General features: G+C 58.0%; 2 protein-coding genes across 2 annotated transcripts in view; one reads left to right on the forward strand and one right to left on the reverse strand.

Annotated features, from left to right (window-relative positions):
- The first annotated feature begins 7,011 nt into the window (after positions 1-7,011).
- NFKB2 (nuclear factor kappa B subunit 2) lies at positions 7,012-21,469 on the forward strand. Its single transcript, XM_065407492.1, has 23 exons — positions 7,012-7,112; positions 8,765-8,822; positions 9,126-9,204; positions 9,820-9,860; positions 10,157-10,255; positions 10,652-10,803; positions 12,399-12,505; positions 12,919-13,077; positions 13,698-13,802; positions 14,538-14,623; positions 14,874-15,012; positions 15,176-15,295; positions 15,479-15,682; positions 15,875-16,016; positions 16,635-16,749; positions 17,237-17,444; positions 17,897-18,066; positions 18,536-18,638; positions 19,270-19,502; positions 20,347-20,416; positions 20,562-20,734; positions 20,813-20,924; positions 21,048-21,469. The coding sequence occupies exons 1-23, from the start codon at positions 7,012-7,014 to the stop codon at positions 21,185-21,187; spliced, it is 2,916 nt and encodes a 971-aa protein (XP_065263564.1). The 3' UTR covers positions 21,188-21,469.
- Positions 21,470-23,714: 2,245 nt separating this feature from the next.
- The window catches only part of PSD (pleckstrin and Sec7 domain containing), a 72,053-nt gene continuing 70,155 nt past the window's right edge, over positions 23,715-25,612 (reverse strand). Inside the window, exons 15-16 of the mRNA XM_065407612.1 lie at positions 24,604-24,747; positions 23,715-23,954 (exon numbers count right to left, since the gene is read on the reverse strand). Coding sequence (XP_065263684.1) covers positions 23,715-23,954; positions 24,604-24,747 — 384 coding nt within the window. The remainder of the gene's footprint in view (positions 23,955-24,603; positions 24,748-25,612) is intronic.

The raw sequence follows: 25,612 nt of genomic DNA on the forward strand, positions 1-25,612 counted from the left end.
AACCTAGTGCTGCTGGCTCTTATGAATCTGCCATTTGAGCCATTGGCCTCCTGCTCCCTTCTCCGTCTATCCCTGAAAGTAGCCTTCCCAATGGCAATCACAAGGAGAGCAGGGGAGCTTGCAGCTCGTATGAACTTGTTTGTAGGGAAAGAACAAGTTAAAAATTACTTAGACAAGTTAGATGTCTTCAAGTCACCAGGGCCTGACGAAATGCATCCTAGAATACTCAAGGAGCTGACTGAGGAGATATCTGAGCCATTAGCGATTGTCTTTGAAAAGTCATGAAAGATGGGTGAGATTCCAAAAGACTGGAAAAGGGCGAATATCATGCCAATCAATAAAAAGGGAAATTAGGACAACCTGGGGAATTACAGACCAGTCAGCTTAACTTCTGTACCCGGAAAGATAATGGAGTAATCAATTTGCAAACACCTAGATGATACTAAGGAGATAAGTAACAGTCAGCATGGATTTGTCAAGAACAAATTGTGTCAAACCGACCTGATAGCTTTCTTTGACAGGGTAACACGCCTTGTGGATAGGGATAAGCAGTAGACGTGGTATATCTTGACTTCAGTAAGACTTTTGATACTGTCTCGCATGACCTTCTCATAAACAAACTAGGGAAGTACAACCTAGATAGAGCTACTATAAGGTGGGTGCTTAACTGGTTGGAAAACCGTTCCCAGAGAATAGTTATCAGTGGTTCACAGTCAAGCTGGAAGGGCATATCCAGTGGGGTCCCACAGGGATCAGTTCTGGGTCCAGTTCTGTTCAATATCTTCATCAGTGATTTAGATAATGGCATAGAGGTACACTTATAAAGTTTGCAGATAATACCAAACTGGAAGGGGTTGCAAGTGCTTTGGAGGATAGGATTAAAATTCAAAATAATCTGAATAACTGGTCTGAAGTAATAGGATGAAATTCAGTAAGGACAAATGCAAAGTACTCCACTTAGGAAGGAACAATCAGTTGCACAATTTCTGTAGAGTGGGAAATGGGAAATGACTGCCTAGGAAGAAGTACTGCAGAAAGTCATAGTGGATCACAAGCTGAATATGAGTCAAAAGTGTAACACTATTGCAAAAAAAAGCAAACATCATTCTGGAATGTATTAGGGGAGTGTTGTAAGCAAGACATGAGAAGTAATTCTTCCGCTCTACTCTGTGCTGATTAGGCTTCAGCTGGAGTATTGTGTCCAGTTCTGGGCGCCACTTTTCAGTAAAGATGTGGATCAATTGGAGAAAATCTAGAGAAGAGCAACAAAAATGATTAAAGGTCTAGAAAACATGACCTATGAGGGAACATTGAAAAAACTGGTTTGTTTAGTTTGGAGAAGAGAAGACTGAGGGGGGACATAACAGTTTTCAAGTATATAAAAAGTTGTTACAAGGAGGAGGGAGAAAAATTGTTCTCTTTAACCTCTGACGATAGGACAAGAAGCAATGGGCTTAAATTGCAGCAAGGGTGGTTTAGGTTGGACATTAGGAAAAACTTCCTTTCAGGGTAGTTAAGCACTGGAATAAATTGCCTAGGACAGAGGTTCCCTCTAAGGTGCATGCCTGGGCGGCCGCACACAAAAGAATGAAGGGCCATCCACCTAATTAGTGATGCTGCGCAGGCATGGCTCCACTAATTAGGTGCCTGAAACCTGGAGAAGACACACATGTAAGGTGAGGTCGTGGCCTTGAGGGGGGTAGGTGGGAGGGGATAGTGGGTGAGAAGAGGAGGTGGGGGGAATTTGGGACATGCAGGGCTGCGATGGCCAGAGAAAGAGGCGACTTTCCCCAGCTCCAGGGCTGCGGCTGCCAGGGAGAGACGGCCCTCCTTCCCAGCTCCAGCTCGGGGGGCTGCCATGGCAGGGGAGAGAGGGAGAGACCCCCCCCTCCTTCCCAGCCCCAGCTCGGGGGCTGCTGCGGTGGGGGGGAGAGAGGGCACATCCATTGCATTAGAAAGCTAAGATTACTGATATTAAAATATGAATTGTGCGCTTTTATTTGTAGAACAAAAAAAGTTCATTATTAAGTTTTTTTTTATATAGCGCTTTTATCCAAAGCGCTTTACAATAGTTAGCTAACGGTACAAACAACATTTGGAAAAATATTAAGTGGTTCACCAAGACCCTCAGCAATTTTCAAGTGGTCCGTGGGGAAAAAAAAGCTTGAGAACCATCGGCCTAGGGAGGTTGTGGAATCTCCGTCATTGGAGATTTTTAAGAGCAGGTTAGACAAACACCTGTTAGGGATGGTCTATAACACTTAGGGCAGGTCCACACTGGGGCGGGGGATCGATCTAGGAAACGCAACTTCAGCTACGAGAATAGCGTAGCTGAAGTCGACGTTTCCTAGATCGAACTAAATTTACTTACTTCGGGTCCACGCGGCGCAGGCAGGCTCCCCCGTCGACAGCGCTTCCTCCTCTCGGCGAGCAGGAGTTCCGCAGTCGACGGGGGAGCGCTTCTGGGATCGATCTATCGCGTCCAGATGAGACGCGATAAATCGATCCCAGAAGATCGATCTCTACCCGCCGAATCAGGCGGGTAGTGTGGACCAGCCCTTAGTCCTGCCTTGCATGCAGGGGACTGGACTAGAAGACCTCTTGCGGTCCCTTCCAGTCCTACAATTCTATGATTCTATAATGGACCCTGTATGGTACTCCATATGGATAAAGTGTCCCTAAGGGTACATCCCAAGTTCATCCCAAAGGTTCCCCCTGAATTCCACCTGAATCAGTCCATCCATCTGCTGGTATTCTACCAGAAACCTCATGCCACCCGGGAAGTACCCCTATGCAGGGGACTAGACTAGATGACCTCTCAAGGTCCCTTCCAGTCCTCCAATTCTATGATTCTAAGTTGGAAAACTTCATTTCTGGGATGTTTGGCACAGCAGTCTTCACACCCTCGTCCTCAGTGAGTACTGCAGTGAATATCCATGGGGAGCACACATCCCAGAGAACTCCAGTTACTATAAAATAAATAGCCTTCCCTTTCCCATGAAAAACATTGAACGCAGTCGTTCTTGGTGTCCAAGTGGGATCCTGTTGGGTCTGCGCTGCTCCTGTACTTGCTGTTAGTTATTGCATTAACTCTTTGGAGGACAGAGTAGAGGGCCAGCCAGGTGAAACTGTGCAGGATATGAGGGTAGGTTGAAAATACAGCAGGATGCTGATGAATAAGACATGAGCTGAGATCAGTGATAACGCATCCAGTAAAGATAAATGGTGAGGAGGCCCCCATAGGGAGGAGGGGTAAGATGCATAGATAGAGGAATAGCTAGTTCTATGCATACGTTGGGTACTTCAGCAATGGATCTGGGACTGCGCATCATCCCCTGTGTCTGCGTCTCTGAAACATCCATCCCTGTAGCCTCTGGGCGCTCTTACGGTATACATCTCATGCATGGGATGCGTTCCACTCCCTCCTGGAAAATGATAAGCTGTATGAGTCAGCATGTTTAGAAGCTGCTGCAAAAATAATACCTGGAATACTGGGTCATATTCATACGAGCTGCAAGCATGAAACAGTTAATCAGCTTTACTTGGCACTGGCAGGCCCTTAATTGGAGCCGTCTAGTTTTGGACAGTCAGAGCAGCAATTGCTGAGCTATTCTGCAGAGGGCGCTATGTGGCTGTCGTGCTCTCACTTTCCCAAGGGGCTCCAGGCGCTTGCTCTATCCATGCAAAATAGGCCAGGGAAATGAAATTCTTCTGCAAGTTCGAAGTTGTAGCCGTCGGCACCTGTATCGCACCCAGAACTCAGTAGCTGGATTCCTGGCTCTCTGCATTCTCCATGCCTAGGAGCCCACCACAGCCTCGAAATGTGTATCTTACGGGAGATAAAATGTCACTTTTCAGGTGGATGGGGAGGAAAATTGCTTACAAAGGGAAGTAACTAGATAGTGTACGTCTGGGGAGCTGAGACTAGGGGATCAAGGACAGGAGATGACACATCAGACACAAGATGGAAAAGGATGCTGCTCCAGGCTGCGTATCGTCTTCTGGTTTTGTAGTCTCTTCCATCCTGAAGGAACCCAAAGTGCTTACACAGGCTGCATCACTGAAATGCAACCATTTCTGGGGTGTAGTGCAGCAGCCCTACACTTGCTTTCTGTAGAATAGCAAATCAAGGTCTCTGGCCTTATCTTCAAGGAGAACCAGGGCCTGGGCCCAGGGTAGCTAAAAGAGTGTAAAGTGCCGGATGAAGATCGTGGTTGACAACTTGGCTCCTCTGGCACAGTGGAACTCTCTATGATAAGGGTGAAGCTCGTCTGTGCAGGAGCCAGACTTTTTCCAAGGCTGGCCCAAGACTGTGGAACGAAGTCCCTCGGGATCTAAGGACCATCCCAGACCCCCCCCACCTTCTGCTCCAAGAGCCAGGTGTGTTTCTTTGACCTGCCTTCTCTTACATGGAGCAATACATGTGTGTAGATGATAAAATATTCCAAAAGAACTCCACGGCACACAACCACATGACTGATGTTAGTCACGTCACTCAATGCACTGCTAGAATAAAACAACGGATGGGGGAAATCCATTTTGCCCAAAGACATTGGTGCAACCCACCCACTATCCTTTATGAAAATGCCAGCAATCCTTTAATGTCCATACAGCGCAGACAGCCTATCAGAAAGGGTCTATGGATCAGGCAGTCAAGCCTGTTGTGATGGGCTGGCCTAGATCTGACTTGCTGGAGATTGTCTCCCCCAATTCCAGAGCAAGGCGAGGGGGTGCCATAATATGCTGTCCATTCTCTGTTCATAAGCTGCTTTTGAGCAATGGCTGAGTCCCAGGCTTGCTTTGTGATGCTGGAGTCTGCCTGCAGCCAAATAGCCCTGATCCTTCTCAGACTCCTAATTGCATCCCCAGAGGTTTCTACAGAGCTCCCCTCCCCATTTAACAGCATCTCTTTGTAGTGCTTCCGTGCGACAAGACTGGCTGGTTGGACTGTGGAAGAGTTTGGCAAGGCATGTAGACTCAGGAGTGAAATGCAGCTGCAGGGCCCCACCATGGCCATGCATGCAGGGCAGCCTGTGGTTAGACCTTGAGCAGGGGGAAAATCTCCTTGAAAAGTTTTTCCTCCCTTTGACTTCTGAAGAAAATGAGTCACTGACTGTGCAATCCCCTTCCTTCCCCTCACTCTCCCCCACACACCCAAAATCCCCAGAGTGGGACCTGCCAGCAGCCAGTGATTCAGAAATTCATGGTATGAGAGCACTGAAGAATCAGAAACATGCTGCTATCGCTGAATGGTGGGGAGAAACCAATCTGGAAAAGGACTAGATGGCACTGAGGGCTCCACTTTGATCCTGGCCCACATCTGCAGTACCACTTCCTGGCCATTCACATCTCTGATGGTTTCTGTCCCGTGGGCAGGACTTGAGCCCTGTGGCTGCAGAAGCCAAGGGCTGAGCGGGCCATGGAGACAAACTCTTTCCTCAATCTGCCGAGGGAGGGGCGAGTCACTGGCACAGGGTGTGAGGGAAGTTTGCCCCACTGCTGCTCCGGCTGTACCTATTCTAGGTTTAGACCGAAACCCTCTGTTTTCAGCCCTGCACTCTTCAGCAGCACTGACTTGCCGCTAACACTCCCTCCTCCATGGCTGGTTTAGATGTGACCAGTTCTGAGTATCTCGACTCCGACTGTCCAGTTCTGTAGCAGGGGCTGAGTGCCTGCTTCCCAGAGGGAGAGGGACCTCAATGCAGGCTGGGCACATCCCCGCAGAAGCCATTCTGCTACTATCTCTGGAGGGTGGGGCGAGATGGGAAAGTGCCTCCTCTTCTCGCCCTGCTCTCTGGGGGTCTGGCTGGGTCAGAACATCAGCGCTTGGGGGTGGGGAGGGCGAGCAGGTTCAGAGATCTGTGCTCGGATCCCCGGATGGGGGAACAGGAGGCAGCAATTGGTGTTGGGAGTTATCCTTCAGCCCTCTGTGAGTGGAGGGGGAAACAGGAGCTGTTAAGGGTGTCGTGTCTGAAGTGGGAGGATGACCAGGACCTGGCTTGAAAGAGGACTGGCCGTGGTGGACTGTCTCAGTGCATAGAGTGGGGTGGGGGGGACAGTGGCAGTGGTGTGAAGGATGGGGCTGCGGGCGGGTGGCTGTGGAGCCAGGCCACTTTTTGGGGAGGGGGAGCAGTGCCAATTAGCTCTGAGCACAGAGGGTGTTCTATCCATGTGAAGCTACTGACAGCAAATCTCGGGGAGGAGGGGGAGGATTTGAGCTGCACCTCCCCTTCCTCCCCCCCCTTGAGCTCAAGGTCAGTTGCATGTACACCGGGCTGGTCTGAGATGTGTTCTTCGCAGTCTGGTGTTGCGTTACCTTGCGAAGGTTTCTGTCTTTGGAAGGGCAGTTCGTGGGGAAGGGACCTGTGGAGTTGGATGTAGCTGGGCATCAGGTGTTATCCCTGTTGCCTTTCATCTCCAAGGATCACAAAACACTGGACAAGCTCACCACTTCTGAAATGCAGCCACCTCTGGGGTGGAGGGGCCTGCCAGCTGGAACATAGCATGCTGCACACCAGCAGTAGGGAAGAGGGGACTTAGGTGGAGGAGGCAGGGGCAAACCCATGACGCTATAGAAAGGGCCATGGAATCTTTGCTGGGCTCTCCGGCAGAGCCTGATGCCGGGATAGCTACTCAGAGCAGAAGCGAGAGTTGGCAGTGGGGAAAGCAGGCAGCCTGCTGGAGTTTCCGGCCTAGGGCAGGGCCAACCCCATCTCTGTCTCTCTGCAGAGCCCTTGGAGTGACTGACTGATTGTGAATCTCTTGTGCTCGAGGTGAAAACTCCCTCTGTGTTTCAGAAGGGTAGGAAATGGTTTGCATAGCTCTCCCCAGCACCACCCCCTGAGGTCACACAGCCAGCCTGGCAGCATTGCAGCAAGCTGGCTACTCCTTTGGACTGGCACCTGACTGAGTGTGTGTGTGTGTGTGTGTGTGTGGAGGGGCTTAGAGACTGTGAGTGTGTGCAGGGAAGTCAGCGTTCCAGTCTGGCACCTGACTAAAGGGTGTGTGTGTATGTGTGTAGGGGCTCAGACTGTGTGTGTGTGTGTGGAGGTGTTCACAGACTTTGGGATGTGTGCAGAGGAGTCGATGTTCCGGACTAGCACGCGACTAAGGTAGGGGGTGTGTGTGCGCATGCATGGGCTCAGATTGTGCGTGGAGGAGAGTCAGTGTGTGGATAGTGTAAACAGTGGAGTGGCATTCGATGTGTATGTGGGGTGAGGGGTAACTGGAGGGGTGAGTTGCAGCATGTTGTGAATAGGGCGGGGTGAGAGGGAGTCGGGGAATGGTGCATTTTTGTGTGTCGGGGAAAAAGTTTTAGAGCAGTCTGAGTGTTGGGGTCAGAGGAGTCTGTGTGTGCAGGGGTTAGTGTATGTGGTGTAGGAGGAGTTGGGGTGTGTGTGTTCGAAGTCTGGGGGGAGTCTGGGTGCATGTATGTATAGGGGGTGTGGAGGAAGCCTTTCTGGCTGAGGAGTGGGGGAAGTTAGCGGGGTGGCTGGGGGTTGGGAGGAGTTCGGGAGGTACTGGGGAGTTGCCCCTCAGGGCGGGCAGCGGGGAGTTGGTGGGGTGCTGGGGGGTCTGGGTAGGAGGAGTTGGCTGGGAGCAGGAGGAGTTGGCAGGGCCAGGGACAGGCAGCGAGGAGTCCAGGGGTCTGGCGGGGGGGGGGGGCAGAGGGCGTTAGTGGGCACAGGATGAGGGGGCCTGGCTGGGGGGCCGGGAGTGCCCGGGGTAGTGGTCCCGTGGGCTAGGCAGTGGGGAGTCCAGGGAGTGCCACTGGTCTGGTTGGGGGGCAGAGGGCGTTAGTGGGCACAGGACGAGGGGGCCTGGCTGGGGGGCCGGGCGTGCCCGGGGTAGTGGCCCCGTGGGCTGGGCAGTCCGGGGGCCGCCATGGGTCTGGTTGGGGGGCAGAGGGAATTAGTGGGGGTTGGGGGCCCGGGAATGATCAGGGAATTGGCCCCGCGGGGCGTTAGCGGGGGTCTTCCCGGGGTACCGGGAGAGTGGCCCCACGAGGCGGGGGGGAGTTTGCAGGGTGCCGGGGGAGTTAGCGGGGGCCCGGGGGTGCCCCGCGGGGCGGGGGGAGTTAGCCGGGGTCGGCCCGGGGTACCGGGAGTTGCCGGGGGAGTGGCCCCGCGGGGCGGGGGGGAGTTTGCAGGGCGCCGGGGGAGTTAGCGGGGGCCCGGGGGTGCCCCGCGGGGCGGGGGGAGTTAGCCGGGGTCGGCCCGGGGTACCGGGAGTTGCCGGGGGAGTGGCCCCGCGGGGCGGGGGGGAGTTTGCAGGGCGCCGGGGGAGTTAGCGGGGGCCCGGGGGTGCCCCGCGGGGCGGGGGGAGTTAGCCGGGGTCGGCCCGGGGTACCGGGAGAGTGGCCCCGCGGGGCGGGGGGAGTTAGCCGGGGTCGGCCCGGGGTACCGGGAGTTGCCGGGGGAGTGGCCCCGCGGGGCGGGGGGGAGTTTGCAGGGCGCCGGGGGAGTTAGCGGGGGCCCGGGGGTGCCCCGCGGGGCGGGGGGAGTTAGCCGGGGTCGGCCCGGGGTACCGGGAGAGTGGCCCCGCGGGGCGGGGGGAGTTAGCCGGGGTCGGCCCGGGGTACCGGGAGTTGCCGGGGGAGTGGCCCCGCGGGGCGGGGGCGGGCCGGCGGACCGGTGACGCGCGGGCCCGTCATTTCCAGCCCCGGGCTGGATTTCTAGGGACTTTCCGGGCGGCGCGGCCCCAACTTTCCTGCCCCCCCCCCCCCGTTCCCCGCCGGCCCGCTCAGCTCTCGCCTCTCTCGCAGGCCCGGCCCAGGTCCCGCAGTGCAGTCCGGCTCCGCCATGGACGAGCCCTACAACGCGGTGAGTCCCGGCCGCCCCCCTCCTCCCCCCGCGCTGGGGCGGTTCAGACCTGGGGGGTCCCGCTTGGGCCCGCTCTGGGATGGGGGGCTGGGGCTTGGGGGGAGGGTCTCGCTTCAGCTGGCTCTGGGGCGGGTATTGGGGTGTGGCCCTCAAATGGGCTGCATCTGGGTTGGGGGTGGCACTTCTGTGCCTGGCTCAAGGGAGGGGGTCCCCCCTCTTGTTCTGCCATGTGGGGGTACACCCTGCACCCCAGATGCTAGCAGGGTCTCACTCTCCGCTCTCCCCCTCTCCTTCTCCATGAAGTGCCTGGATGGGATCGACTATGACGACTTCCAGTTCAGCTCCCACATGATGGAGCAGAAGGAGCCGCTGATGGAGACTGGTAAGGTCCTGGCCCAGCACTCACGCAGGGCTGCGGCGGGGGTGTGTGCGTGTGTGTCAGGGAGCTGCCTCATTCCAGGTGCCTCACCCAAGACACACAGCGCAAGGAGCACAGGGAGAGGGGAATTCCCGAGAAGCTGGTTCACGTCATATCGTTGCTTGGGCTGACCAGGATCTTGGGTCAGAGCGGTGGGGTGTGAATTCTTCTGGGAGCGGCAGAAATTTCCCACTCAGCTGTGGGGAGCCTGCTGTACGTGGCTGGCTGCAGTCTCGCGCATGGGGTCGGCCTGCAATCAGTTCCCGGGGGTCCCCATCCCTCCCTATGTGATCTTAGGGCTCTTGTAAGTGGGAAGGCCTGGTCTGTCTCCTTCCCTCCTCAGCACGGCTCTTACCCCCCATTAATGCTGCTTCCAGAAACACTGTTACCCCACAGATGCTGTGGGACCCCCTCCCTGGCTCTGCTATAGGGCGCGGATGAACTGACTTCACCTCCAGCATTGACCCTGCCTCCCCCTCTTTCCTCTCCCTTTCGGCCACTGTCGGTGGGTTTTAAACCATTGGCACCCACATGTAGATATGCATTTTTCACTTGGTGTCTTTCCTTTCTCTTCTCCAGCCGAAGGTCCGTATCTCATCATCATCGAGCAGCCAAAACAGGTGAGGACTCTGTGGACCATCTCTCACTGGGTAGCTGTGAGCTCCGCACAAGCAGCATCTCCTCACTTATTCCCCACAATGCCTCCTGCTAGAAGAACCTGGGGTGGGAGTAGCTGTGAGTTCCCCTGGCCAGTGCTCTCACTCAGTCCCCCCAGTGGTCAGTAATGTGTGTATGAGGTTGGTAACTCGACTGCCTGCAGCATGAAATGCGGGTTTTTCCCCTGATTGCCCAGTGTGTTGGGGCTCTTTGGCTGAGTGCCTCTGCAGTGCAGTGACCTGGTGTTCTGGTTCTGCAGCGCGGGTTCCGGTTCCGGTACGGCTGTGAAGGCCCCTCACATGGTGGGCTGCCCGGAGCATCCAGCGAGAAGGGACGCAAGACTTACCCTACTGTCAAGGTGAGTGTCATGCATGCAGGAGATGGTGCTGCTCTGTGCGGCCGTGGGTACCTGGGGTTACCCGCAGCACCTTGTCTGCATGTGCAGAGGTGACTGCTCTGGGGCCTTGAGGAGGCATGTGAGTCTCCGTGGAGATATTAATAAAGCCCTGTATGTTCGTGGTGCTGAGGACAAGACTTGTTCCTGCCCCGAGGGGCTTGCAAGAGTTCGGGGAGCAGTTGAGGGGGAGTGTGGCCCCAGGGGAGCCGTCAGCAGAGGCAGTGCTGCAACAGAGCAGGGCGGTGACTCCAGGGATAGAATGCCATGGGGGGGGGGAGGTTGCAGCCTGTGCACCACTCTCTCACGCCTGCCGGGGGGGAACGCTCTGGCCTCCTCTCACCCCCCTTCTCCCATCAGATCTGCAACTACGGAGGTGTGGTGCGGATAGAGGTAGACTTGGTGACCCACAGCGACCCTCCGCGAGTGCATGCTCACAGCCTGGTGGGGAAGCAGTGCAACGAGGCTGGCAATTGCATCGTGACAGTGGGACCTAAGGACATGACGGCACAGTACGTACTGGTGCCTAAGGCTGGGGAAGGCTTGCTCGGGCACCTGGCCAGAGGCCGGTCTGCAACTGAGTGGGTACCGGGTGGTGTTAGTGTTACTCTGATGTGCTGAGCAGATAGATCAGCTGTCCTCTGCACCGCTCCATCCCCATGGGATCTCCTCTGGCTCTTAGCTTGGCATCCTCTGCAGGTGTCCTGATGGCTAGCAGCAACAGTAACGTATTCCATGGACTTCACTTCTCATGCTTTGCACTAGGCAGCTTTTGAGCCCCAGCCCTCTGCTTTCTAGCCAGTGCCTTATCCACCTTCACAAATGCCTAGCCCACGTGGAAAGGGCTTATCCGCTAATCTGTTGCGTGAAACTCGCTGGCAAGCCTTGTGCCATTGCTGAAGCAGGCAGAGCTCATAGCTGGCTGTAGTGAGTGGGAGACACCGTGAACGAGTGAACTAATGCACAAGAAACCCACCCCTGTGGTGGAGGGACGACTCTTTTTCTCTGAGAACAGCAGTTCTGTTTGAACAGCAGGTGAATCACAGGGCACTAGTGAAAGTCCTGTAAAAGCGGTGAGGTTCTCAGGAAGGTGCGTGAACTCTGCTACAGAGTCTTTCCTCACAGCTGGGCTGAGGCAGGGGCTATATGGGTGGTTCTCCTAGATATTAAGCTTATTGGTCTCTAGCCCTAGTAACTTTCATTAAAAATCCAGCTCATGGCTTATCTACAGTCTACCTGCACTAGCCTGCGTCCTGTTGACACACGTTAACGTTTCTTAGAGTGCTTTGATCTGCTCCTCTTTGAATCAGGACTAGATCAAAGCACATTAGTGGACTGGACACGGACAGTTAGCTCTGCAGCAGGCTAGTTAGATTCAGATGCCTTCGTCTGACTCAATCTGCATCCCCCCCAAATCAGTGCTGTGTCCTCATACTTGCCAGGAGTGTCACTCGCAGGCCTGCATGTCTAATCTCCACACCAGGTAAAGCTAGTGACCGTCTGGCCTTTCCCTAGAATGCCGCTGTCTGTACATTGGCATTACACTGACCCTTTCCCAACTGCTTTGGATGTCTTCTGCATCAAGGCTCCCTTAAATAGCCAACTCCTTGCTCCCTAATCTCCCACCTTGCCCTGAACCCACTGGCTACCCAGTGCTTTCCCTCCCTTTGTCTTCTTTAGCTTTGTTTCAATGACTGGCATCCACCTCCCCCCCCTCCTGCTATAGCTGGTGGGCAGACAGCGCACAGTCAACCTGTGGAACTCCTTGCCTGAGGAGGTTGTGAAGGCTAGGACTATAACAGGGTTTAAAAGAGAACTAGATAAATTCATGGAGGTTAAGTCCATTAATGGCTATTAGCCAGGATGGGTAAGGAATGGTGTCCCTAGCCTTTGTTTGTCAGAGGGTGGAGATGGATGGCAGGAGAGAGATCACTTGATCATTGCCTGTTAGGTTCACTCCCTCTGGGGCACCTGGCATTGGCCATTGTCGGCAGACAGGATACTGGGCTGGATGGACCTTTGGTCTGACCCAGTACGGCCATTCTTATGTTCTTCCCCACTCTCCTGTGCTCACTCTATGATTGGGCCTTGGGCTCCTCTCTCTCAGATTCAACAACCTTGGGGTGCTCCACGTGACCAAGAAGAACATGATGGAGATCATGAAGGACAAGCTGAAGCAGCAGAAGATACGCAATAGAAATCAGGCACTGACAGGTGAGGGCTCTTCCATGGTGGAGCCAGGTGCTCTGGGCACAGGCAGCAAGGAAGGATGCCCAGTAGGTCTGAGAGCTGCAGGACAGTCTGCAGGGAATTGGGGGTGGGGGTGGGTGGGCATGGGTCTCTCGTATGTTGCTAGGAGGGAAGGGCCATGGAATCAAGGTGGGGGGCCCAGACATGGGTTGTAGAGGGTCTAGTGACTGGGGATCTGGAGTGGGCCTGACCCCTTGCACAGTCCGCAGGAGAGCTGCACAGACTTGGGGGTGGGTGGATACAGCCTGCAGGAGGGATGCATTGGTGTAGGCTGTGTGCTGGTGTGGGGGAGGGAGGACTCTGGGAGCTCTGAGCCAGAGTCCTTTCCCGTTGCCAGGCGGTCTGTAACCCAGACTTCTGCTCCCTCTCTCGTGCAGAGTCTGAGCTGCGTGAGATTGAGGTGGAGGCGAAGGAGTTGAAGAAGGTGATGGACCTGAGCATCGTGCGCCTCCGTTTCACCGCCTACCTCCGCGACAGCAACGGGAACTTCACGCTGCCCCTGAATCCTGTAATCTCAGACCCGATCCACGACAGCAGTAAGTGCAGGCACTGGCCAGACCCAATGGCACCTGCCGTTGCTCCGAGCCGCAGCAGATTTAACGTGCCCAGCACCTCCTGGAGAGAAAGATGCTGCGCATGTACCTGGAACCCCCTTGGCCCAGAACTGATCGTGGGCTCTGCTCAACCCAGCTCCCCTCTCACAATGCAGGGAGTGGCCAGCAGGAGATGTGGCCTCCTCAGGGCACGTCCTTGCTGGACCCTGAACTTGCCCATGGGGGAAGGGTGTGTCCTTGTTGGGAACCCTCATTTGGCAGCTTAAAGGGGGCGTTTCCCCTGAACCCACTGATTCGAGCTAAGGGGTATTTCCCCTGGGCTGTGTTGCTAGTCGGTGGGCTCGATTGTGGCAAGTGGGTGCCTGTTCTCCCCATCACCCCTGCCAGGAGCAAGGAGCTGCCCTGTGGGGCATGCTGGGGGAAGGGAGGATGGCGGATGAGTCACAGATCAGGGACTTTGCCGTGACTCATGTGTGACTCTCTGGAGATTTCCCTCACATTCTCTCCCTGTTCCCACCCCTCCCCACTGTGTTACTGCCGTGCATCCCCAGGACTGGGCAGTGCCTCTGTGGCTGAGCTCTAAATGCTTTCCTGCTCCACAGAGTCACCTGGGGCTTCCAACCTGAAGATCTCCCGGATGGATAAGACAGCTGGCTCAGTGCGGGGAGGGGACGAGGTCTACTTGCTGTGCGATAAAGTTCAGAAAGGTAAGGAGCCTGCCAGCAGCCAGTTGGGTCCTTTGCTGTCATTCCCCTCCAAAACGCACCTCGGCGTGCTTATGTGCTCCTCCTTCTGGGGGTGGGAGAGCAAGTTGTTGTGTGGGGTCTCAGGCTCTCTCAGCGGCCCGTGTTTCGGTAGGATGCTCTGAGGGTTAGCTGGAACTCCCTCCTCCCCGTCTGGGTGAGCCTTTTTTGGAGCCAGACTGGCTGGACAGCAGGCTGAGTCTTGGGTCAATGGCCAGGTTGGTGATGGGTGGGTGAGCTGAGAGAAGCCGGAGGCAGAGGCAGTGGGGGAAGATACATGTGTCTCTGGCCCGGCCTGCCAGGGAGTAGGGGGTTCAGCCTGAGATGGATTGGGTTGTGAGGAGAAAGCCCATCCGAACCATGTAGTTATTTAACATAACCCCACAACGGGCATACCTCTGCCCCGTGCCCCTGTGAGCACCACTTCTCCAAGACCTGCAGTTACTTGGAGCCATTTTCGTTCATCCTTGCTGAAGCTTGTTGCTCTGGGGCTGGTGTTTGGGGTCAGGGCTGTGTTGTGCCTTGCGCCTGGGGAGACAGAGGAGGATAAGGATAGTGGCTGGGAATGCTGAGCTACTCTGGTTCTAAGGCAGCTGTGGGAGAGGAGGAGGAAGCAGGGTCCTTGCGCTGTGTGGGAGGAGTGAGGCAGGCTGGGCGCTGCCGGAGCCCCCATGGTAACTGCTCCGCTCTCCCCCCCAGATGACATTGAGGTGCGGTTCTACGAGGATGATGAGAATGGTTGGCAGGCCTTCGGTGACTTCTCCCCTACGGATGTTCACAAGCAGGTGCAGTGGGCAGGAGGGGGGCAGGGCTGCTGTGCGGGTGGAGAGTGGGGGAAGGGTCCTGTGCCACCCGAGTGGCATGAGGGTTTTGGCATGAGCGGCACCTCATTCTGCCTGCTAGGCTGGGGATGCGCGATTGCCAGGGTGGTGGGATCCTGGGGGTGGCCAGGCTGTACTGCTGGGGTTGCCATGGGGAGCGTGGGGCTGTGAAGGTGGCACCAGTGCATAACTCCCTCTCCTGGGTTGCCTGCAGTACGCCATCGTCTTCCGCACACCACCCTACCACAAGCCCAAGATCGACCGCCCCGTCACTGTCTTCCTGCAGCTGAAGCGGAAGCGTGGGGGGGACGTGAGCGACTCCAAGCAGTTCACCTACTACCCAGTGGTGGAAGGTGAGTGGTGCTCGGTGGGGGGCTCTTCAGGTTGACTTGACTCGGCTCGGAGCCACTGTCTGCTTGCACTGAGCCCCGAGAAGGAGCTGCAGCTTCCAGGAAAGTGCTGTCCCAGCACAGGTCGGGCTGGGTCCTGATCCTCCCCCATGTGTCTTGCCTGCAGATAAGGAGGAGGTGGAGAGGAAGCGGAAGAAGGTGCTGCCTCAGTTCCCCCAGCACTTTGGTGGGGGCTCGCACATGGGAGGGGCCGGCGGGGGAAGCAGTGGCTTTGGCTCTGGCGGAGGTGAGTTGAGCTGTTCCCCGCTGTGGGGAGCTATGGCAGGGCAAGTTACTCATCCCAGGCTGGCCTGGTAGACCCCAACCCTCCTGATCTGCCTCAGAGCCAGCAGCAGCAATATGGGGGGGGGGGAGCTGGCATTCCCCCAGATCCTGCCTTTGTCACAGCTCTTTCCCTCTTGGTCTGCAGGCGGGAATATAAACTATCCATACTCCTCGGGGCTGACTTACAACAACATCTACCCGTCTGGCCCCCACCCCGTGGGCGGCTACCAAGGGGGGGTGCAGATGACCAACATGGAAGAGGAGGGGGATGGCAAGCACCTGCCTGCGGAGACTGGGAAGCAGCCCTGCCCGCGAGAGGAGAGCCACCGTCAGGAGCTGCATTACCACGGTATGGTGGGTGGGGAGACGGCGAGGGAAGGGCTGGGTTGAAAGAGGGGTCTGAGGCACAGTGTGTGTGGCGGGGTGGGGGCATTCCCAGGCTGTTGGCAGAATGGAGGACAGGCAATTCCAGTTAGGTGGGTGGATCTTGCTGGTCCCTGAGCTGTCTGTCCAGGGGCCAACTCCCGGCTTTGCTTTCCAGCCCAGCTCTGCAGCATGAGGATGCTGGCTCTGGCTCAGCGCAGCGCCCATGCCCTGCTGGACTACTCGGTCACTGCTGACCCACGCATGCTGCTGGCCGTGCAGCGGCACCTGGCTGCCTCCCAGGATGAGAACGGAGACACGTGAGTCCTCGGGGAAGGGGGTTGGGGGGCTTGAGGACAGCGCTAGCTGTGGAGGGCTCTGGTTTTGTGTGTGGGCTTGTGCTGGACCTGTGCCCTTACAGCTTTCACGTGATCCTTTCCACTCCGTCCCTGGAGACTCCCAAATGGATCCTGCTCCCTGGGGATGGGCAGACCCAGCTCTGGCCAGGACTCTACAGAGCCCTGCTCTGGCACATGGGGTCTAGGCCGAGCCAGCTAGCTCCCTCTCCCCCAGGAGCAGATGTGTCTCTCGAGCCAGCTCCCTTTTTGGCCCAGGAAGACAAAGCTCCTTCCATGCAGGGCATGGGGCCAGGTCATGTGGAATTCATTCCCCCCTGGAGTTGGGTAAGGCCACGGATGGTGGCTCAGGGCTCCATAGGGTGCAGGACCCTGTGCAACCTAACACTGATGGTCACTGGGAGCAGGGATCTGCTGGGAAGGCCAGCATGGAGGGAGAACGGGAAGGGAGTTTGGGGCTGGAGCCCGCATGGGGCCTGGGAAGGGGGCAAGCAGCCTGGCTGGGCAGCACAGTGCCGGCTCACAGCAGTGAACAGCCGCTGAGTTGCTGCTCTGAGCTTGCCATCCCCCCCCTGCCTGCAGGCCTTTGCATCTCGCCATCATCCATGAGCAGACGACTGTGATTGAGCAGCTGATCCAGGTTGTCCTTAGCATCCCCAACCAGCAGATCATCAACGTGGCCAACCACTTGCAGCAGGTACAGTGACCCCATCTGCTCCCTGGGGCCCCACCTACGCTGCCCGAGGCATCTTCCAGGATTCCTGCCTTTCCCTGGCTGATGAAGGGCTGTTGTGATCCTCTAGCTGGAGCCATCCTCTTCCTATCCCTCTGCTCGCAGAGCATGACCTCAAGCTTCCCAGGCCATGCCAGATCCTGCCAGAGGCCTGGCTTGCCAGTGCCGGGAGTCCATTCCTCCAGCTCCAGCTGGCTGCCTCTGGGTGTGTCCCCCAGGGGAGGCGGGCTCCTTGGTCTGAAAAACCATGTATCCCGAGTTGGGATGCAGCACTCCCCCCTCGCCACAGGGAGATTAGGTTGTGTTGTCGGTGTGGCTGGAAGGTGCCAGTGTGGTGGGAAGGTTGGAGGCTCCTGCTGTGAGAGCAAAGGGAGTGGGGCTGTCGGTTTGAGAGTATCCCGCTGGCTCTTGGCCCCCCCGGTGAGCTGGCTGTCTCCTGTCTCCCTCCCAGACTCCCTTGCACCTGGCAGTGATCACCAAGCAGCACCAGGTGGTGGGGTTACTGCTGCAGGCCCACGCGGACCCCACTCTGCTGGATCGCTACGGCAACTCACTGCTGCACCTGGCGCTCCAGACGGGTGACGAGGCCATGCTGAGGACGCTGCTGGTGCACCTGGGCTCCACCATCCCCTGTCTGCTCAGCACGCCCAATTACCATGGTGAGAGGGGACCCTGGGCAGGGAATGCTCGGGGATGGGATGATACTGAGCCAAGGGCAGACTGGCTCTCAGCAGGGCTCTGCCTCCCTGTGGGCTGGACTTCCAAGAAAGGGCCAGAAGCCCCAAAGCTGGCCTGGATCCTCTAGGTCACTGGTTCAAACCAGGCTTAGTGGCCTGTGTGAAATGAGACAGGGATGGTCCCTGCAGCCCCCCCCGCAGAAGTCACCTGCCCTGGTACATGAGCCTCCGAGCCCTTGGCAATGGCCATGTATCTGCGTCGCGAAAGGCCCTTGTCAGCATGGGCCAGAGTCCAAACTCCCCTGCAGGGCAGGGCTGGGGGAAGCTTGCCCTGCTGGGGCTCCAGGTGGAGCTGGGGGAACACGTCCTCCTTGTGGGGCAAGTTGAGGGGGTGACAGCCCCCCGCTGGTGCTAAAGCTTGCTCCATGTTCCAGGCCTTCTCCCCGTGCACCTGGCTGTGAGGGTAAAGAGCCTGGCCTGCCTGGACCTGCTGGTGAGGATGGGAGCGGACGTGAATGCCGTGGAGCGGCAGGGCGGTCGGACGCCCCTGCACCTGGCTGTGGAGATGGAGAACCTCAACGTGGCCGGCCACCTAGTGAAGAAGGTACAGGGCAGGGAGCCAGGGTGTCTGGGAGGGTGGTGGTGGTGGGGGGGGGGGGGGGGGGTCAAGGTTCCCAGCTCTCGTCTGCCTGGGGGCTGGGCTCTTGGGACGGGAGTGGCAGGTTCCTCGGTCTGGCTGCAGGAGGGCCCATCATGTTGGTGTGGGGTTGGGCAGGGGGTTCAGAATTGCCCCCGACCGTCTCGTACTGGCTCGGTTGGTTTCCCTTGGATCCTGTATGTGGTTGCAGCACACCGGCTGGGGTGCCTGTGGGGCATGTGGCTGCCTGGCCCTGCTGTGTGGGGCAGGGCTTGTGCCTGTCCCTGTGCGCTCTGTTGCCCAGAGAGCTCACAGCTGCTGCTGAGACTGGCAGTCTGTGTTCCCCCATGGTGCTGCGACCGGCATGCAGGGGCGATGTCTCTTCTAGGTGCGTCGCTGCTGCCTGTTCCTCATTGGCTCTTGCATTTCTCTCTAGCTGGGAGCTGATGTCAATGCTCGGACGTTTGCTGGAAACACCCCTCTGCACCTGGCTGCAGGCCTGGGCTCCCCCATCCTCACCAAAATGCTCATCAAAGCAGGTAGCTCCTCCCTGCTCCCCTGGGGCTGGCAATCCCAGCAGCCCTTGCTGCTGCCTGGTAGACCTGTAGCACCGGAGCTGTGCTAGGTGCTTCTCAGCATAAGGAGGCAGGCTCTTTCCTGGTGCCCCCGTGTCTGGCCCTCCCACCAAGACTGGCCTCCAGAGGAGGGAGCAGGGCTAATGGGTGGGCTCTCTGCTTGTGTACAGGCCCAGCCAGTGGGAGGTGGCAGATGGAGGCCAGCTGAGGTACAGACAGAAGTGATAACTCCAGCAGAGGGCGCTCTGCTGGCCAGGCTGGGGGTGGCCTCTGGGGCGAGTGAGATCTGAAGTGATGCTGTAACCTCCTTCCTCTGCATATGCTGGGCCAAGCCAGTTGCCCCGAATCCTGGCCCAAGGAGAGGGATGTGAAATGGAAGCAGAGACCTGCAAAGCCAGGCTGGCTAACAGGGGCACTGGGGAGGGCATGTGAACGACCCTCCCTGGACTGAATCCCTGCCCCCCAATGGAGACGGGCGACTTGAAGGAGGTGTGGGTGCTGGGATCTGAGCCAGCCGCAGCCCGGGCAGGTGGGAGGGGCCATACCCTCTTCCGGGGACCATGCTGTCTGGGCTCTGACCTCACTTTGTCCCCAGGAGGGGACATCCTCTGTGAGAATGATGAGCCAGTGAGGTCGTCCTCGTCCGAAGCCAGTAGCGACATGGACAGTGGGCCCGAGGATCAGGAGGCAGGCATGGAGCTGGGAGAGTCAGACACAGAGCACACAGATACCAGCACCGCTGCTGAGCACAGAAGCAGGGAGCCTGGCACCCGGGGTGCAAAGCAGCGCCGGAGACACACACCGCTTGACTTAACCAGGAGCCACAAGGTACAGAGCATCAGGGGTTAAACCAGAGGAACTGGAGTCCCAAGAGTGTGGGTTGGCTCTGGAGAGGGAGCTGCCCTGCGAGGGAGCGGTGGGTCCCAGAGCGCTGGTTGGGCACGTGAGTCTGGCAGCTCTGCCATCCCTCCAGCTGCTGAATCCCATCAAAAGAAGCTAAAGGACAAATGTTTCGCTCTTCCGTGGCAGGTGTTGGCACCGCGGTGTTGTGTGGGGTGGGGTCCCAGAGACACTCCTGGGATGTGGGGCTCGCTATGGGATGAGCTTGCAATGCTGGGTCTGAGGGGCGTGGGGCTCTGGGGGCTGGTCTGACCAGAGGTCTGGCGAGGCCAGTGCCAGGCTCCAAGGCGGGTGTTGGGCTCTGTAAGGGCCAGTGCAGGAATACTGGCCCCCTAGCCAGTGGCTGCTTCCCACCCTGAAGGCTGGACCTGCATCCTGTCCAGTATTGGGTGTTCCTGTTGCCCAGGCCGCCTGGGGGCTCTGCTCAGCCCTTGGTTCCCGTGGAAGCCTCGGGCTGGTGGCGGGGAGAGGAGTGTTTGCCCTCCAGGCTCCTCTGTACTGCAGCTCTGGCAGGATGGGGTCCCAGGAGCTTCTCCTGGGCCTCTGGTGCTGTCGGGGGCCAGCAGAGCAGCAGCGTGTGGGCTCACTCCCTGCCCCTGCTCTCCCCTGCTAGTACGCCCACTCCATGCATGTTCTCTGGGGAGTGCTGGGAGTCCCGGCTCTGCTGGGGGAGCTCGGCCTGCACTTGTGAGCCCAGTGAGGGAATGGGGGGAACATGCTGTGGGGATGCTCTCGGGATACGGCTCAGACATCTTGTATGTGTCTCTCCCAGGTGCGGGAGATCTTGCTGCGTGCCTCGCTGCAGGGCCCAGAGTCGGAGCAGCCTGCTGCCCCCAGGCCAGGTGAGCAGGGGTCCCCCCAGTCACACCCTCCCTTCTGAGGGCTGAGCATGCTGGGATGGCAGTGACAGCCCGTCTCTGGGATGGGGGTGCCGTGTCTGAGCAGGGCTGGGCCCATCGATGGGCTGATGTGTTTTCCCCCATCTAGGGACCATCCTGTCACTCGACAGCAACACCCTGCAGGGCCTGGAGCAGTTACTGAACCAGGACCGCAGTGGCTCGGACTGGACTGAGCTGGCCCAGAGACTCGGCCTGCGCAGCCTGGTGGAGACGTACAAGGACACGGCCTCCCCGAGCGGGAGCCTCCTGCTCAGTTACGAGGTGAGTCCCCCCTGCGGGGAACCCCCCTCCTCTCCTTGTCCCCTTGCCGAGCCCGCTCTCACTGCCTTCTCTCCCCAGCTCGCTGGCGGCAGCCTGGGGGGCTTGCTGGAGGCACTGGACTCCATGGGGCTCAGCGAGGGAGTGAGGATGCTTCGCAAAGCGGAGACAGCTGACAAGCTGCAAAGCACAGGTAAGGGCTGGGACAGGCCTGCGGGGCAGTGGAGTGCACCTGGTTCCTCAGCCCTCTCCCTAGGGCTGCCGCACAGGAGGGGCCCGGCTGCCCTCGTCACCATGCTGGCTCTTTGCTTTTCAGAGCTCAAGGAGGACAGTGCCTATGGGAGCCAGTCGGTGGAAGAGGAGCAGCCGCCGGCCCCACCGCTGAAGCTGCACCCGCTGCCCTCTGCAGAGCTGCTGGGCGAGCCCCCCCACAGCCAGCAGCAGCAGGTGCACTGACCTGCCGTGCCTCCCTCTGGCCCCGGGGTAGCCCGGCTGTGACTGACACTTTGGAGGGGAGGAGCTGCGGCAGGCTCGGAGCCCCCGCACTGCCCACGGATTGAATACAAGTGCCTCTTGGCCCCAGAGTGGGCTGCCCGTGCCTCTTTGACTCTCCTCTGGCAGGGCTGGCCGCAGCCTGGCAGGCCCTGCTGTGCGGAACCCAGCCCCCTCTCTGCTCTTATTTAAAGATCCCTCATCAGGTTTCTTGGTTTAGGTAAATAAAGGGTGTGACTCCCAGAATGTTTGCACTGTGTCTCCAGTGTCCTGCTGAGAGCACCCTACCCAACTGCATGGGCGTTCCGAGCACTGGGGGCTAGGGGGTGCATGCTGCTAGGGTCACATCAGCCCTACCTGTGTCTTTTGGCCTCACCCCTTCCTTTAAGCACAGTTCTCTGCTCCTGCCTCTGATTCACTGTCACCCCGGTTGAGTCACTTTGCCCTTGCCTCAGTTTCCCCACTGGTTGTGAAGATAAGGGCCTGCCCATGGACTGCCTGCACCATCATAGCATAGGGGGGAGAGGCAGTGTCCCTGTACCACTCCTGCCATTGACTTGTGACCCAGGCCAAGTCACAGTGCTTCTCTGCATGAGGGGGGATTGGGAACTTGTCTGACAGGGAGCCCTTGGCTCAGTGCTCCTAGCGCAGGGGAAGAACTGACTCTAGCCAGCAGCTTAAGAGCAGGTTTTACTTCAGTAACTGATGGAAGAAGCTGTACAAAGATTTTTTGCAATAGACTCAAAAGAGCAGAATAAAAAGAGAGACACATTCGCAGTCGGGGCGGAGGGCAGCGGCTGTCCTGCTGCCATTGACCAAGGTCCCTGGGTAGGTGCAGTCCTGTTAGCCCCTGGATTGCCTGCTGGCTGAACCTGCACCCTTGTGCTATAGCTCAACCCTGAGCTGCAGCTGACCATGCATTGATCTAGCCCCCTGCTGGTGACAGGATCCCCTTGCCCCCAGGCATGCTGCTGGGATGGTCGGCTGCAGCCTGGGCCATGCATGTGGCAGGCGAGCTCCTGGGCTAGAGCTCATGCTGCTCCCCTCATGGGAGAGGAGCCTCCAGTAACCAAAACAAGCTGGGGGCAAAGCTCCTCTTAGCTCTGGCTTTGTTCCTAGGCTGTCTGGCCCTTCCCTTTTTGCTATTCTTCCAGTGGTCAGGGATGGACAAAGCCCTTTAATGCTGGAAAAAGCTTGTGAGGGGGAGGGCCTGGGCGTGATGTTCAGGGGCACCAGCTCCAGAGCTGCAGCCTCTGAGCCCTTTCAGGTGGGAGGTAGAGGGGGCAGGACTGGCATAGCCCCTCCAGCAGAGGAGCCTTTGGGGGAAGTGGCCAGCAGCCGCAGGTTGAATTCCAGCTCTCAAAATAACCCTGCTCTTCCCTCCCCCACTTGCCAGGCCCCGAGCTAGTCCAGCTAGGAAAGCCACCCGTGTCGCCTGTCCACAGTGATCTGCACTACGATGAGCCGAAGGGGCACTGTGTGCTCATGAGACAGCACCCTGGCCCCTCGTTATGGCTTCATGGCTGAGCCACGGCTTGCTTAGCATCCTCCTCCCCTGCACCGTACAGCTGCAGCCAGAGCTGGAACGCTGGTGGTTGTTTCCTGTGCCCCAGGGCAACACCACCTCAGCGTGGGAGGCAGGTGCCAGCTGCTGCCTAAGGGGCACAAGCCAGTCCAGTGTCTTGAGTGGGGCTGTGCAGAACTAGCCAGCTCCTCTGCAACATAGAAAACTAGTGCTAGGCTAGCAGCTGCGGGTGGGGCTGGGCCTCTGCTCCCCGCAGTCACAAAAAACCTGCAGCAGCTCTAGGAATCAAATGCCTTGGAGGGATTGGGGTTTGTTTTTACAGTTCCCAAAAGAGCATCAAAATTACTCCCAAAAACCTCCCTGTAAGTCAGCTCAGTCAGGTACTAAAAAGTGCAAAACTGTATCACAAAAACGTTCAAAACCGTAAGAAACCAGCAGATGGGAGGGTGGCATCACAGGGAGCGGCCAGGGCTCTGCCCATCTGGCGGCTTTAAAGAAACTGGCCCCTGGGGTGGCCAGGGCTGCGGTGATGCTGTATAAAAGGGCCCCACTTGGGTTGTCTCCCCGAGTCAGTCTGTCCTAGAAACCATGGTGGGGGGCCGTGGGGCCTGAGCAGGAGAGAGCGCTGCTTTGCTTTTTACACTGAAGAATTTAGCTCAGTGGTTGGTTTTTGGTTATTTCCCCCCTCGGGAAACCTGCACCCAGTTCCCAGGGAATTGGGGGGTGGTAGGTAAGTCTTGTAGTGTGAGCCCGGTGGGCAGGGGCTGGAGACGGCACTGCACGGTATCTGTTTCCAATGGAATCGGTGGAGGGCTCTGGTTCCATGCTGAGCTGGCATGGGCTGGTGCTGGTGGCTGGGTGAGAGCTGTCAGCCCCATGGCTTGTGCCCACGAAGGATGAAGTCATGCAGATTCTCGGTGGCAGGGGCCCGGCTGCCCCGGGGCTGGCTGGGAAGGAGCTGCCCCTCTAGGATTTCTGCACGTTGCTGGCGGGCTGGCGGCTGCTGCGCTCCGAGACGTTGCGCTTGACCTTGGTGCCCGTGCTAGGTAGCTCCAGGTTGAGGGAGGGGCTGGAGCGGGATTTTTTGAGGCTGTCCTCCTCGCTGATGGCCGCATCGAACAGTGTGGCCTCGAAGGCCGCCAGGTCCTCAGAGCCGGCTTTCAGCTTGGCACGCAGCAGCATGGCATAGGTGCCATAGCGTGTTTTCTGCAGGCAAGCGGAGGAGAGTAGGTGAGAGGCGCAGGGCATAGGGCACTGAGCGCAGCCTCGCTGCTGGGACCTGGAGTTGGCTCTCCCCCGCCTCAGTGGGTGAAGCAGCTGGGTGCTTCTCATCAGCATTTCATACCAGACTGAAAATGCAATGGAACTGCCCACCCCTGCCTGCTAGCTAGGGCCCTGGCCCCAAGCTGGGTTTGCACTGCGCCCCTACTGCTGCCTCACTGATCCCGGGGGCGGGGTGGAGGAGCTGGGTGCCAGCAATAGGTGCCCATGAGTCTTAGTGTTGCTTGTGCTGAGCCAATTCTCCCCCTTTGGGGGGACTGGCAGCTGGGGCAGGGGGTGGGGGGTGGGACTGAGGTATTTGGATGGTGTGAGCTGGCAGGTGGGTCTGTGGGCAGGGAAGGGAGGAGGGCTCTGGAGCAGCCCCATGGCATGTTCCCTGGTCTTACTGAGCTGTTCCCATTGCTCAGCCTGGTGGTACCCCCAGGCAGTGAGATGTCTCAGCAGCCCCTGAGCAGCAACTGGGGGTGCTGATGTGGAGCTGGCTGGAGTGGGGACGGCAGGCAGAGCCAGGGAGCGGGGCCACTGCCAGCAGAAGGGCTGAGGGCTCTCCCCAGCAGGTGGGCGCCCAGCTCACCTCGAACTCCAAGTACTCCTCCTTCTGCTTCAGTTCCTCATACTCCTTGCCCTTCACCTTCTTCTCAGGCAGCGAGGAGCGATGCTCCACCAGCTCTGCCGACATGGCCTTGAACTTGGACTCATGGCTCTTCACCTGCTCCTCCTGGGGCCCAGCAGGATTGTGTTAGTGCCCCTTCCCGAGCAGGCACCCACCCACTCACGCCCTGCTGGGGGAGCCTTGGCCACACCCCACATTGCTCTTGGCTAGGACTGCAGCTGGGCACTGTACCACTAGGCTGCAGTGACTGGCATGCTGGATTAGCCTAAGGACCCAGCCAGGCCCAGATCCTGTCTCTGACAGTGTCTGGTAGCAGAACCCCTGCAGGAGGCACTTAAGGGATAACCTGCCCCAGGGAATGCTTCGCTCAACCCCCACCAGTCCAGCTCCTGCCATGAAGGTTTAGCTCCCTTCCAAAATTAGGTTCTTTTACTAGCCTGAGGCTACATCCTCACTAAGGGGGGGGGGGATCGATTTAAGATATGCAAATTCAGCTACGCAAATAGCGTAGCTGAATTCAACGTATCCAAGCCGACTTACCCCGCTGTGAGGACGGCGGCAAATCGACCGCTGCGGCTCCCCCTGTCGATGACGCTTACTCCTACCTGCGCTGGTGGAGTACAAGCATCAATTCGGGGATCGATTCTCGCGTCCCAACGAGACGCGATAATCCGATCCCCGAGAGATCGATTTCTACCCGCCAGTTCAGGCGGGTAGTGTAGACGTAGCCTGAGACTGGGCTGAATTTCCCACCTTTTGATTTCATTCAGTGTCCCTTGTTTGCGTGCTATGAGCTGGGCGGAGCAGAAGCTCCTGCTCTACCTGTGCTAGACCAACCAGTCGGGATCCCTGCAGCCCTCTCTCCTTCCTCTCCTAAGGCCACAATCCCGCGCTTTCCCTCCGAGAGCATCCAGGCCCCTGCTCCTTCTCTGAGCCCCTCCTGTTCCCCGCAGGAGACTGCACAGTTGCT

Source organism: Emys orbicularis, chromosome 7 (assembly GCF_028017835.1).
Source record: "Emys orbicularis isolate rEmyOrb1 chromosome 7, rEmyOrb1.hap1, whole genome shotgun sequence".
In the NCBI taxonomy this organism is placed as follows: domain Eukaryota; kingdom Metazoa; phylum Chordata; order Testudines; family Emydidae; genus Emys; species Emys orbicularis.